Source organism: Pongo abelii, chromosome 2, assembly GCF_028885655.2.
Source record: "Pongo abelii isolate AG06213 chromosome 2, NHGRI_mPonAbe1-v2.0_pri, whole genome shotgun sequence".
Taxonomy (NCBI): domain Eukaryota; kingdom Metazoa; phylum Chordata; class Mammalia; order Primates; family Hominidae; genus Pongo; species Pongo abelii.
Window position 1 is genome coordinate 151,637,550 of NC_085928.1, and position 15,470 is coordinate 151,653,019.

At 37.4% G+C, this 15,470-nt stretch overlaps 1 protein-coding gene across 1 annotated transcript in view; it reads right to left on the bottom strand.

The window, feature by feature from the left end:
* Positions 1-201: 201 nt before the first annotated feature.
* Positions 202-15,470, bottom strand: part of GK5 (glycerol kinase 5) — a 74,184-nt gene continuing 58,915 nt past the window's right edge. The window contains exons 13-16 of the mRNA XM_002814127.5: positions 14,987-15,090; positions 14,047-14,106; positions 12,950-13,083; positions 202-8,366 (exon numbers count right to left, since the gene is read on the bottom strand). Coding sequence (XP_002814173.1) covers positions 8,218-8,366; positions 12,950-13,083; positions 14,047-14,106; positions 14,987-15,090 — 447 coding nt within the window. The 3' untranslated portion in view covers positions 202-8,217. The remainder of the gene's footprint in view (positions 8,367-12,949; positions 13,084-14,046; positions 14,107-14,986; positions 15,091-15,470) is intronic.

Consider the following 15,470-nt stretch of genomic DNA (forward strand, 5'->3'; position numbering starts at 1 on the left):
CTCTTCCTTTCTTCAAACAACTCAATGTTCATCATTCTTCTACTATGAATGTTCATACATCTTCTATTATAAAATAATACCATGGGCTCATGAGAGACTCCACTATGGTCAAGGAATGGAATCCAGATTATCTGACTGAATCTTCCACCCATATAGATATCACTAAATATGTGTGTGAACTCAAAGCAAATAACAGAGAAACACAAAATAAAAATGGCTTTAATATACCAACATGTACAGATTATTCAGTTTCATTGTAATTTCCCAAATAATTTTAGATTATAATTTTCAGAAAGGATTTTTAACATCTGCTAGGCTAATTCCATCATATTAGTATATGAAATTATCTTTTCTCCAGTTATTTATAATCTTTCTAAATATTTTAAAATACAGTATATTTTCACAACAAATTTTATTTTCCCCACAACAAAGAATTATCCCACTTCTCTAGTAATTTCTATCGTGCAAGAATGTAGAATATAGACTAATAAGCCTAAATAGGATCTAAAAAGGCAAGGTTACATAAAACCCTTCTTGTCTAACCATATTAAGACCCAAGTTTACCTAGAGTCACAACTGTAGTCAACAAGTGCTATTTCTCTGGTTGTTTTTTTTTGTTGTTGTTTTTTTGTTTTTTTTTTTTGTTTTTTTTTTGAGATGGAGTCTCACTCTGTCACCCAGGCTGGAGTACAGTGGCGCGATCTCAGCTCACTGCAAGCTCCACCTCCCGGGTTCATGCCATTCTCCTGCCTCAGCCTCCCGAGTAGCTAGGATTACAGGCGCCCGCCACCACGCCTGGCTAATTTTTCATATTTTTAGTAGAGACAGGGTTTTACCATGTTAGCCAGGATGGTCTTGATCTCCTGACCTCGTGATCCGCCCACCTTGGCCTCCCAAAGTGCTGGGACTACAGGTGTGAGCCACCATGCCCGGCCTTGTTTTTGTTTTTGCAAAGTTTCGCCATGTTGCCCAGGCTATCCTCGAACTCCTGGGCTCAAGTGATTCTCCAGCTTCAGCCTCCTGAGTAGCTGGGAATAGAAGAGCATGCCACTGTGTCTGGCTTCTCTGTGACTTTCTTAATGTGCAGAAACCAAAGCAGGTAATAGTATTTAATAAGAATGTCTAGGTAATTTTTTTTTTAATCTAAAAGTAGACAAAAAGGGAAGGGAAAAATTCATATGCAGACGAAAAATATTCTATTACTGTGGATCCTTGATTTTTTGTATAGATCTTAACAATGATTTATGAGGTTCTCAATGACAATTTAATAAAACTGCAAAATTCATTAAGAACATCAGAGAAGGCCAGGCATGGTGGCTCACATCAGAGAAATAAGATTATGAATTTACTGAGGCATACAAATTGGAATCTACATTTACCATCTTGCACAAATAGGAAAGTTTCTAATAACTTATTAACAAAATCATTCTGAAACCTTTACACAAATCAGCCTACTTTAAATAAAAAGGTTAGAAACATTATGATAACTATGTACAAAGTATATATCTGTATACACTAACATTCTAAATAAAGGTATCTTTGAAAATTTACTATTATACAGTATTAGTACCATACTCTATAATGAGCAAAGAAAGTATATGAGAACTCTTGGGCTCAGTACAGTGTAAATATGTTCAAAATGCTATATACATTTTGCCTGGAAAGATTTTAAAAATCCCACATAATCACATAAACCACTGGACTGATTTTTAAAAACTTTAAAAAAGATATTTAAAGATATGGCTCATTAAGCAAAGATTTAGTGATCATATCTCACTGCAGCCTCGAACTCCTGGGCTCAAGTGATCCTCCTGCCTCAATTGGCAAATGGGCAAAAGATATGAACAGAAATTTCACTGAAAAGGATAAACAGAATGGTTGAAATAAGAAATAGTGACAACACCAAATGCTGGTGAGCATGCAGAGAAACTGGATCACTCACACATTCATGGTGGGAATGTAAGATGTTATAGCCAGTCTGGAAAACAGTTTGGCCGTTTCTTATAAAGATAAGATTCATTTAAATGGGAGTCTCTATACCATTTGTTTCCTAAACATCACAGGTATCTATCTAAACACAGCCATTTTATAACAGACCAAATTTATAGTAAAGTGGGGAAAGACAACAGAAATAGAATAACAGAGAATTTCAGAAATATCTGATTTTGCAAGCACCTGTCTCTGTCCTTCCCACTCCAAGATCATTCCTGCATTCCTCTAGGAACAAGGGTCCCATGGGAATATGATACAGCCAATGACTTAGGTGCCAATAGATACTGGTACCAAAATATTTATGGCTATGAGGCTTCAAAACTTAAAAAAAAAAAAAAATTCCTTTTACTTGGAAAGGGGATTTGAAAAGAAAAAAACAACCAACATGATTTTGAATCATCTATTTAACTTTTTTAGATTACCCATTTTGACTGGTTCGAACCAGAAGACCTGGCTTTGGGTTTACAATAAGACGATTCTGGGACCAAGTAGGTTGTAAAGGCCCAAGGTATGTTTAGGGCTTTTTTTCTCTCTCTCCCTTTTTTTTTTTTTTTTGAGACAGAGTCTCGCTCTGTCACCCAAGCTGGAATGCAGTGGCCCAATCTCAGCTCACTGCAACCTCCACGTCCTGGGTTCAAGCAATTCTCCTGTCTCAGCCTCCCAAGTCACTGGGACTACAGGCACACACCATCAGGACTGGCTAATTTTTGTATTTTTAGTAGAGACAGGGTTTCACCATATTGATCAGGCTGGTCTTGAACTCCTGACCTCAGGTGATCCACCCGCCTTGGCCTCCCAAAGTGCTGGCATTACAGGCATGAGCCACTGCACCCGGCCTTTTTCTCTCTTTTTTTAAATTGAGATGGGTGGGGTCTCACTATGTTGCCCAGGCTGGTCTTGAACTCCTGAGCTCAAGCGATCCTCCTGCCTTGGCCTCACAAATTGCTGGGATTACAGGTGTGAGCCACCACGCTTATCCTGGGGCTTTTAATTCTTACTGAAAATCATAGTCTAAATTTCCCAAAGGGATTCAGAATCCTTTGGGGTAGATTCAAGTCTTCTAGGCCATCTCTGGGATGACTCTAGAATAACTTAAAGTCAAAGAACTCCAGGGTATATCTATATCTCTCCTCAAATAATTACAAAATTCTTGCCAGATTCCTGGGCTGGACTGTTTTAAATTAAAGACTGGTACCTTACAGGAGGGGCTATTTATGAAGTTCTTTCCCTATAGCACCAGAGTGTTTGGCACTCTTAAAATTCAATCTGTTAGTCATCTGCAGTCAAATATATAAAACCTGTGAAGAAAAAGGCTTCAATTAAAGCTTAAAAAGTTAATATATCTATGTGTATTTACAGACATGTGTCTCTACACAAATAGCTTTTCAAATATATAAACATATTAAGAATTTTATTTTATTTTATTAAGACAGGGCCTTGCCCTGTTGCCCAGGCTGGAGTGCAGTGGCACAATCATAGCTCATAGCAGTCTCGCACTCCTGGGTTCAAGCGATTCTTCTGCTTCAGTTACCTGAGTAGCTGGGACTACAGGGGCATACCACCACACTGGCTAATTTAAAAAAATTTTTTTGTAGAGACAAGGTCTTGCTTTGCTGCCCAAGCTGTAATTGAACTCCTGGCTTCAAGTGATCCTCTGGCCTCAGCCTCCCAAAGTGCTGCGATTACAGGTATGAGCCACTGTACTTGGCCAAAAATTTTAAATAAACAAGATGAGGATTCTAGCTCTCACTACAGAGTAGTTCTTCTGTTTTTTTGTTTTTTTGTGTTTTTTTGAGATGGAGTTTAACTCTTGTTGCCCAGGCTGGAGTGCAATGGCGCGATCTTGGCTCACCGCAACCTCTGCCTCAGGGGTTCAAGCGGTTCTCCTGCCTCAGCCTCCTGACTAGCTGGGATTACAGGCATGTGCCACCACGCACAGCTAATTTTTTTGTAGTTTTAGTAGAGATGGGGTTTCTCCATGTTGGTCAGGCTGGTCTCAAACTACCAACCTCAGGTAATCCGCCCTCCTTGGCATCCCAAAGTGCTGGGAAGAGTATAGTTCTTAATCCAACAAAAAAGTATTTTACTCACAATAAATATAAATTGCCCCCATCAACAAATGTATGTAATGTCAAGAATAACATGTGTACAAACAAAGTTGCACTAACAAACAAAGTAAAAATTTATCCCACATACATGAAAGCACAGTCCTAAGTTCTGGGGAAGCAGACAGTTTCTGCTTTCAGGGAGCTTCCAGTCTGGTAGAGATTTACACAGAAGGCAGATTAAAGAGAATGATGATCTCCTTTGTTCAGAGATAAAAAGGAAGCAAAAAAGCAGGTCAAATCAAAGATGATCTGCAGAATACATTAACCCTACACTGAAATCATGGACCTACTACAGTAATTAAGGCTGCAGAGGTGGGGCTGGGTGGATGAAAACATCAGAAGACAATTACAGCATGAGATATTGATTGATTGATTGATTGATTGAGCACCTCCTGGAGCTCAAGTGATCTTCCCACCTCAGACCTCTAGTTAACTGGGACTATATGCGTGTGTCACCACACCCAGCTAATTTGTGTATTTTTTGTAGAGATAGGGATTCGCCATGTTGCCCAGGCTGGTCTCAAATTCCTGAGCTGAAGTGATCCGCCTGCCTTGGCCTCCCAAAGTGCTAGGATTACAGGTGTGAGCCACTGTGCCCAGCTGAGATTTATTTTTTCTTCATTAATCAGCAAAATAGAAACCCTATTTATTTCAAGATACGATTAACTAATTTTTTTGCTAACAACCATTTCCTAAGGTAAAATGAGGCAGAAAGAAAAGGAGTATGACACTATATTCACTGAGTCTTCAATTTTCTTCTAACAGCCTGTATCAGTGGCTCTCAACTGGGGGCAATTTTGCCTCTCAGAATGGCAATGTTTGAAGACATTTTTGGCCATAACAACTAGGGGGATGGTACTTGTAGCTAGAGGGCAGAGGTCAGGGATAGTGCTAAACATCCTATAAAATACAGCATAGCATCCCAAAATAAAGATTTATCCGGTCCAAAATGTCAATGCTGAGATTAGGAAACCATGCCATGGTTGGATAAAAAAGATGAAAAAATCAGTACGTCTATAGTATAAAAGCAATTAGTAGCACTTTAAGATTGAACAGGAACATTCTCTTCCTTTATCAGACAGTTGCAGACCTTCTAAAAATATCTGATAGATCTATAATGGGAAAATAAAACATGCTGAGAAGTAGCACAAATTTTTCTAAACTTCAAATATTAGCATACAAATGAAAAATAAACTTGGAAGATAGAAAGGACAAGCCAGGCGCGGTGGCTCACGCCTGTAATCCTAGCACTTTGGGAGGCCGAGGTGGGTGGGTCACAAGGTCAGGCGTTTGAGACCAGCCTGGCCAACATGGTAAAACCCTGTCTCTACTAAAAATACAAAAATCAGCTGGGCGTGGTGACACCTGTAATCCCAGCTACTTAGGAGGCTGAGGCAAGAGGATTGCTTGAGCCTGGGAGGGGGAGGTTGCAGTGAGCCCAGATCGTGCCACTGCACTCCAACCTGGTCAACAGAGCATGACAATGTCTCAAAAAAAAAAAAAGAAAGGACAATTTTGTTGCTCAATTGATCTTATCAACTGTTTCTGCAACCACAAAAGCAAATGTGGTCATGTTTCTGATTTTGGTTAAGTCTGAAAATATTTATTAAACTCATCACTAAAAATGGTCACAAATATTAAAAATAAAATATTAGTTTTTAGATTCACAGAAGAAAAAAATAGCCACTGACACTTGAGGAGATGCTCAATTCCAATGAGAGACATTCAAAGTTACTTTCCAACATTATCTGAAAAGTATTTTTTTTTTTTTTTTTTGAGACGCAGTGTCGCTCTGTTGCCCAGGCTACAGTGCAGTGGCATGATCTTGGCTCACTGCAACCTCCACCTCCCAGATTCAAGCAATTCTCCTGCCTCAGCCTCCCGAGTAGCTGGGATTACAGGCTTGCACCACCACGCCCAGCTAATTTTTGTATTTTTAGTGGAGACAGGGTTTCGCCGTGTTTGACCAGGTTGGACTCCTGACCTCAAATGATCCGGCCACCTTGGCCTGCCAAAGTGCTGGGATTACAGGCTTGAGCCACTGCACGCAGCCCAAAGTATTTATCCTTTATTTTGTGGTTATATGTTGGGAAAGAAGAACATGGAAAAGAAGTGAACTAATCAATTTTCAGTTATTAATATTACAATTCAGTATATTCTGACAAAAAGAATTATTTCCTATGAAATTACACCCATTGGCTGGGTGCAGTGGTTCACGGCTGCAATCCCAGCACTTTGGAAGGCCAAGGTGGGAGGATCACTTGAGGCCAGGAATTAAAGACTATCCTGGGCAACATAGCAAGACCCTGTCTCTACAGAAAAAGAAGAAGAAAAAAAATTACACCCACTGAGAAACAGAATGTGTAACAGTAAAACAACAGAGCAGCTTCCATGTGATTTTGACAGGAAAGCTTTAATTGGTGACTAAGCTTTGTAAAAAGGATGTAAAAGGGGAAAGAATGAAAAGAGTAAGATTTATCTACATAATGAAGTTTGACTTTTTACAGTAAATAAAATACCTCTATTTATTAATAACAAAAATATTTCCAAATCTTAATTAGTAGATTTAATGATACTATGTATTTGTTACAATGCCTTCATCAGAAAATTTAATAATTAAGAAGATACTTGAAGTTCATTCAAACGGCACTTGCAGAAATGCAACTTAATTTCTAGTTCTATCATATCTGTCTCCAAAATGGACATATATGACAGCAAAAACAAAATTCTCTATAAGTCTCTCCATTAGTTACATTACTATGTAACTAAAATAGCTAGTTCTATAATAAAAGGATTTTATGTGCTAAATCCTGACCAAGAGAGAAATAAAGTCATTATTGCTGCAAATCCAAATGGAACCTACCCCAAATGTAGGGAGGGGCAAATAAAGTGAAAACATGTTGGAAGGTGGGGTCAACTGCCTTAGGACAATTCTACATCCAGCTTGACACTACTCACAACTTACTCCTCCTCACTGTTTCTTGCAAGAAAGTCTGAGAATGTGAGACTGTCCTTGCTGCTCCCTGTGGATCTCTGGCTGAGTGGCTGAAGGGCAATCCTGCAAGACACACTCTCCTCCCCTCTATCAGCTATCCGCCGCACATACTCAGAGGGATGAGTAGACTGAACAAACATCAAAAAGACACAGGAACAAATAAAATACCCCAATAAAGGCAATTCTTAAGTGGTCAATAAATTAGGGCACTTCTTCAAATTAAGCTCTGTCAATTAGGCACTTAATAAAAATAAAAGACATTTACACAAGCATCTAAACAACGAAGAAAGACAAAGAACAAGAGAAAGGCAAGATTTATGTTAACTACCAGCATGTTATACTTCAGCCAGAAGTTTTTGAAAGAAACGTTACTTGAGAAGGAAAATAAGTAGTATTTTTCTGTTTCTTAAAAATCAATATTCTTTTTAGTTCATTAACTAAAATTAGTTTTTCAGTGTTTTCAACATAGAAAGAATGCTCAGATTTTGGTTGAACAAGGAAAAATTAAGGCAGTGTCTTTCAGACCAGTAAAGGAAAGCATTAACTAACTCATAAGCTTATCTGAGAGGGACATATTAAGCTCATATTTGGATATAATATTAGGAAATTATGGCTTTAAACATAAAATATTAATGTTTCAAAATTCCACATTTTCTCAGTTATTCTTTCTTTTTAACTATATGGTACTTCAAATAGCCCATTTAAAGAATTAAAGAAATATGTTTCACATAATTTTGGAACAATATGTGCATGGTGCTTGACCCAGAACTATTAGCTTGGATGGTAAATCATTATGTTCCTATGTACCACTGACCCAGTATAAAAAGGAAGAGGACCCATAACTGTCAAAATGTGGTTGGAAATGACTAATGTCCTTTGGAATTTGCTACAAAATAGAAGATATAAAATTTTGAGGTATTGCTGCCTTACCACGGTTTAGGGGAAAAAAATAAGAGTTTTTTTGTTTTGTTTTGTTTTGTTTAAAAGCAATGCTTCTTAAGTTATGAAGCTGATTTAAAATTTTCTCCTCTTAGTTATTGTCATATTGGTTATCCCTGAGCTTCATCTCATCTGCACGTCACATAAACCAGCTACCTATGGTTTTGATCATTTCATTTAGTGTTATGTCTTGTTATACCAATTCATGGAGCGTTTCACTGCTTTGGCCCAGTTTTCCAGACTCATTTCATATTCTTGACATTTCTTCTGTGGCTTGAAAACCACTTCACTTTGTCTCAGTTTCTTTAGTTCCTCCTTGTCAGTCCAAAACCCTATAGATAAAAAAATTATCCTCAAATTTTAAGGCAAATCATGAGTCCAATAAAGTTTATCCAAAAACCTATGCGAGTTGCTGGTAGAAAGGTAAACAAAAACTATTTTTAAAACAATCCAAAAAACTTTGTTACTTTTGAATTTTGTTAGATTGACTATTCCTGAAAATAATTATACCAGGATTTTCAAGTCTTTTGGTTTCTAACTTTCAGCTCAGTTTCTGTGTGGTGGGACACCACATCACTTCTAAAGCAGCTACCTTATACCATCATTTAATTTCATAACTTGCTATTATTAAAACAATCTCAAGTGAAAAACAGTATATTTTCTGGCCAGGCACAGTGGTTCATGCCTGCAATCCCAGTGCTTTGGGAGACTGAGGAGGGAAGACCACTTGCTTAGGAATTCAAGTCTGCAGTGAGCTATGATCATATCACTGCACTCCAGCCTGAGTAACAGAGAAAGACCCTGTCTCTAAAAAAAGAAAAACAGAAGAAGAAAAAAAAAAAGAAAGAAAGAAATAGGATATTTTCTTTTTTATGCAATTAAAATAAATGAAGATAAATTAAGATTTTTGTCTTACAGCTTAAGGTAAATGTCAACTTTCTGGAATATGCATAAAATTCAAAGTTGGGGATTAATGTAATAGTTTCTCTTTCAAACTATAGCCTTTTATATAATTTATTTAAATTCTAGTTTAAGATAATTTTGTAGTTCTAGCATAGACTGCTCTTTGAAGGAAGGATCATATGATATATAATAAAAAGCAAGAGAATTTTTTTTTTTTTTTGAGACAGAGTCTCATTCTGTCACCCAGGCTGGAGTAGAGTGGTGCGATCTCAGCTCCCTGCAACCTCCACCTCCCGGGTTCAAGCAATTATCCTGCCTGGGCCTCTCGAGTAGCTCGGACCATAGGCACGTGCCACCATGCCCGGCTAATTTTTTGTACTTTTAGTAGAGACGGGGTTTCGCCATGTTGGCCAGGCTGGTCTCAAACTCCTGGCCTCAAATGATCCGCCCTCCTCGGCCTCCCAAAGTGTTGGGATTACAGGCGTGAGCCACAGCACCCGGCGAGAACATATATAACTAAGATCATAAGTAGTCTGAAATGATACAGGTATCTTACTAGTAAGCTTGGCACATTTCACCTACTGAGAGGTCTATCACACCTCTTTTGAAGTACTAACAGTCTACAAATCTTCATGAAGTACATTTTTTCTTACCAATAAAACTGACACATTAAATTCTCCTTTCTAAAATTTTGTCAGGTCATATTCTTTTTATTTACAGTCAACATTTTAGACTATCTATGTTTAAAGGTATTAATGTAGGCCAGGTGCGGTGTGGGTCATGCCTGAAATCCCAGCACTTTGGGAAGCTGAGGCGGGCAGATCATCTGAGCTCAGGAGTTCGAGATCACCTTGGGCAACATGGTGAAACCCTGTCTCTACTAAAATATAAAAAATTAGCTGGGCGTGGTGGCACGTGCCTATAGTCTCAGCTACTTAGGAGGCTGAGGCACGAGAATCACTTGAGCCCAGGAGGCGGAGGTTGCAGTGATCCGAGATCGCACCACTGCACTCCAGCTTGGGCTACAGAGTGAGACTCCATCTCAAAAAAAAAAATTTTTAATTAAAAATAAATAAAGGTATTAATGTAGACAAGTTTTTAAAAGAAAAACATAGTTTTCATCAGTATACTATAGTTAGATAAATCTAGTCAGGAAAATAAATGTATTTCTTAAAATCCTAATTTCCAAAATTTATTGTTTACATTTTAAGATATATATTTTTTAAGACATTTTATTAAGTATGTATAGCGCAAATCCAATTTCTGGGTAAATTTATAAAATACAGAGGATATACATAGTCTCACATATCTGAGACAGAAGCAGAGATTTGAAATTAAATATAATGATGTAGATAAAACTCAAGTCACTGTGTTATGTATAAAAATAACCTGCATGTGGGGCTGCGCGCAGAGGCTCACGCCTGTGATCCCAGCACTTTGGGATGCCAAAGTGGGTGGATCACCTGAGGTCAGGAGTTTGAGACTAGCCTGGCCAACATGGCGAAACTCCATCTCTACTAAAAATACAAAAATTAGCTGGGCATGGTGGCGGGTGCCTGCAATCCCAGCTACTTGGGAGGCTGAGGCAGGAGAATCGCTTGAACCTGGGAGGAGGAGGTTTCAGTGAGCTGAGACTGCGCCATTGCACTCCAGCCTAGGCAACAGAGGGAAACTCCATCTCAAAAAAACAAAAAACAAAAAACAAAAAACAAAAAAAAAAAAACAAAACAAAACAAAACAAAACAAAAACCTGCATGTGTTTGTTACTTAAAGCATTTTAAATGTTCAAGAGAATCTGACTTATTTAGTCTTATAAGGTGAAAAGTGTAGAATTTGATTAACATAAGTATAAAAATCCTTATGAGAACTTGATTTACTGTAATTACAGCTTAATTCATTCAATTTGTTTGTTGTTTAAGTATTTGTGATTTACCTTGTTACATTTCTAAGTTTGCTCAATCAGGCACGTGAAAGTAATAAGAGGAAAATCAAACATACTAAATTTATAGGAGTTGGAATATGAAGGAGTTCAAATTTGCAAATGGGATTGATTAAGGGAAAGTTTATTTTCTTCAACTTTAATCAAATGTCAATCAATGAACAAATGCAAGTAACTTTCAATTTTATTCAAAATTACCAGATTTTTAGTAAAATCAAGTTTAAGCTGAATTTACCAAGATTTTAGGCTTTTTGTAACTTTAATGTACTATTAGCCTAAAACTTTTAAGTGTAAAATATCTTATTTTGTACCAAACATCCCCCAGAAAGAAACACATTAAAATATTCTGAGTATCCTAAGGCATCATCCTGCTTTCTAGGGGGCCCTTTAAATTGACATGCCTACTTCCATTCTTAATCCTCCTCACTGATCTTTTCACTAATTGTCAAAGTGATCTGTTCAAATGCAGATCTTTGTATGGTCCCCCCCACCCCCGCCCCTGGTTAAAATTCTTTAGTGGCTCTCCAGTGCTTTCAGGATCAGGTCCGAACTCCTCTTTATGAGGAGTCACCTCAACTGGACCTCTATGTTCCTCTCCCACTCCCTTCTTGCTCTCACCACAACAGTACTTCCCATCATTGATCAATGCCTTTGCAGAAGTTGCAATAGGGATATTGAGCCACCCATCTCTTACCCTCTCCTCACCTGACTTTCTGCTAGCCCCTTCAAAATTGAACTATATGTGCTCTCCTCTGGGAAGCCTAGACCACTTGCTTATTAACACTGTCACTGTTCACTGGCTTTATCAAACAAACTTAATAATCACTTGACTTACCTGTCTCCTCCCACCAGGAATCAGAGACTATGGCTTTTAATCCCTTTATTGCCAGCAGTGATTGTCAGGTAGCAGGTGCTCCACAAATGTTGTTCAATAAATAAAAGAATGGAGTGGTTTCTAATGCCACAGGCAAACCTACTGACAAAGTTTCCTCCTTGACCAAACTCCACTCAGGCTCCTCCAAGCTCTTTTCCAACTAGGCCTCAACTTTTGGACTTCCATGGTCATCTCTGCATTATCTAATTTGAGCAAGAATTCTGCTAAATTAGTGTAGCCCATCCTCAATTTCTGATCAACCTCGATATCTCATCCTCCAGCATCCTCCAGATGATATCTGATCACCCTGGCCTACCTTCTTGAGAATGTGATTAGGTTGGTTAGCAAGAATTTCCCCTTACCTCAATGTTTCCTCTTAGTAGTTTTCCATCCACTGACTCTCACTCTGCTCTTTGGCTATAATTTCTCACTTTTCCTTATTGTATTCAAAGTTGAGCCTAAATTCTCTCTCCCACCATAAGATCCCACTGAAGTAGTCCCTATACCTATCTTGATAGTCCTCCAAAATAAAGCCCACCTTACTGTTCTTTGTTTTTTTTTTTTGAGACAGAGTCTTGCTCTATCACCCAGGATGGAATGCGGTGGCACCATCTCGGCTCACTGCAACCTCCGCCTTCCCAGGTTCAAGCAATTCTCCTGTCTCAGCCTCCCGAGTAGTTGGGATTACAAGCATGTGCCACCATGCCCAGCTAATTTTTGTACTTTTAGTCCAGACACGGTTTCGCCATGTTAGCCAAGCCGGTCTTGAACTCTTGACCTCAGGTGATCCACCCGCCTCAGCCTCCCAAAGTGCTGGGATTACAGGCGTGAGCCACTGCACCCGGCTCACCTTATTGTTCTTTAATAAGTGTCACTGAATAATTTTTTTCTTTAACACTATCCATCCAGAAAGTTTACCCAGAGACTCTCTCTTGCTAGAGACTGACGCAGCTGAGAATTAACTGTTCTTGTCTCATACTTCTGACTGAAGGAGTGAGGTGAGGATAGAAGAGGTGCAACCAGACTCACCAACAGAGGAGGTCACAGGATATTTTGTGAGTAATATGCGTATGTGTATGGAGTTTAATGGACACCAAGGCTTTCCAGACTCTCTAGAATTTTGTGATTTGAGAGGAGAAATGCTATCTGTAAGAAACAGTTTGCAAGAAAACTCTCATTCTTATAAATTTCACACATACCAACAGCAAGGCCAGCTAGAGAAGCTGCACCCAGGCATGACATGTCAATGTCGGCAGGTCTGTCTATATTCTCATTAATCAGGTCTGAAGTCATCTGCATGACAAAACCATTCTTACAAACTCCTCCATCTGCCCTGTGGGGAACAAAATATGTAAGACGAATTACTACAACAAAAGCATCATTCTTTTTCAGTGGGCCACATTTTTTTTCTGATATCCTTGATTTTATTTTATAAATTTAACTTTTTAATTCTAAAATTAAATCACTTAGCATTAATCTAATGACAGAGAACCTTACTGGGTAATCTTTAAACATTTTCCTTATTTCTGCCATCAATTTTCTCACCTGTCCTTGTTTGTCTTAGGACTAGTTCAAAACAGGCCAGGTATAATAAACTAAGGCAACACAAAAATTCACTTAGATATTACAGAAAAGAAAGTCAAGAAGTTTGATGCTTACATGCCCAAAGGATAGCTACACACCCAAAAAAGAGATTTTAAAAATTGATACACTACACATATGGGTGCCAAGATGCACCTGAATTTGATATTGTATTATATTCTCCATAAATCCACAATTAGCTCTCCTTTCCTATCTGAATTCCTATGACCAAGAATTTTGTTGTAGCTGGGCGCATTGGTTCACGCCTGTAATCCCAGCACTGTGGGAGGCTAAGGAGGGCGGATCACCTGAGGTCAGGAGTTCAATACCAGCCTGGCCAACATGGCGAAACCCCATCATTACTAAAAACATAAAAAAATTAGCTGGGCGTGGTGGCGCATGTCTGTAGTCACAACTACTCCAGATGGTGAGGCAGGAGAATCACTTGAACCCGGCAGCAGAGGTTGCAGTGAGCTGAGATCATGCCACTGCACTCCAGCCTGAGTGACACAGCAAGACTTCGTCTCAATAAAAATACAAATTAAAAAAAAAAGAATTTTGTTGTGAAGGAGCTAGGCAGAAGTTATTTTTGAAATCCTCAATAATCATAAAGATGAATTCTTCAGGATCTCAAAAGGAAATGAGTGGTAGCTCATAGCAGCTACCACTTACTTCTAATTTCTAATTAAGTCTATTAGAAATAAACTTTACATACCGGATTTTTCTTACAGGAATATGAATCTCTTTCTTCATCATCTCATATAACTGTTTGTTTCTAGTTAAAAAATAAGATAACTATTTATAAGAAATTCATATCATAATAATTCACTACTTTATTCTGATCTTGAAAAACACAAACTATAGTTTTATTTATTTGATATTTATAAAATGCACAAAACAAAATGTTAAAGAAATAAATTGTGCTAAATGGAAACTGTATAACAGATACTCAAATAAGCAAGAAGTGCAGGTCCTTGTGTTTTTTTTGCCTTCATGTAAGAAGGCATAATTTATATTTTACAACTAAATTTTATCTATTACCATTCTACAAAGAAAAATTTAAAACAAGCATCTATTTAATAGATAGCTATTAAGATGGAAAACCATAAGTAAAATCTAATAGAATTTATCAAATATAAAAACAATTACTTTGTAATCACAGAAGATTTTATTTTAAATGTTACAAACATCCCATATTCATGACAGCATCATTCTTAATTTTAATAATTAACACGTGTCCCATAACAAAAAGATTACAGGGAAATATGCATGAAGAACAATTCTGATGACTCAATTTTGGGGTACAACAGAAGCATTATTACTTGGAATTATCTTTCATGAATAAGGATACTAAACCTTTGAAAATCCAAATTTTGAATCTTGCATGCTTAAGAAATTGAATTTTTTAAAAAAATCCTTCAATTTTCAGATATCAAGTCTGAGTGGTATTGGTACATTAAATATAAGAAAAAATAAGAAAGATAACATGGAAATTAGCAAGAAGAACATATTACATAATATATAGTATCAAATAAGCCAAAAATACAAATTAAAGAATTTAATTAAAATTAAGAAATTTTCCATTTACTAGCAAATTAATGAAAGACATGGCAATATTATATGGGGAAGGGGAAGTTTAGGGCAGGTTTTCATACCTGAAAGCTATTGACTCCAATATTGCTCGTACAAGATGGTATTTACTGGTGGAAGGCTTCAAACCCATAAAAGAGGCACATGCCCAGGGGTCATTTAATGGAGCCTACAGTAAGAGATAACAAGAATATATTATTATTATTCTAAATTACATCTACGGACTTGAGGAAATACTATACAATAAAAACATAGCCACGTTAGAAGAAAATAATGCTATGGTTAAATAATTTTAAAATAAAAGATTATGGTAAATATTGGGATAAATTTTTAACAGCATTTAAACAATATTGAGTCATAGTTACTGTACTTAGCTTCTGTTTGAAAGCTAAGTTTATGTCAGAAAGAGGAACTGAAGCATATAGTAACAAATTATTAAATGCTTAGCTTTATAAATGTGGAAAATGAAGAGCAATCACTGAAATCCCCCTTCTCCAGCTATAAAGCTTTTACACTAAAATTGTTTAATATGTAGAATAGCTTTCTACT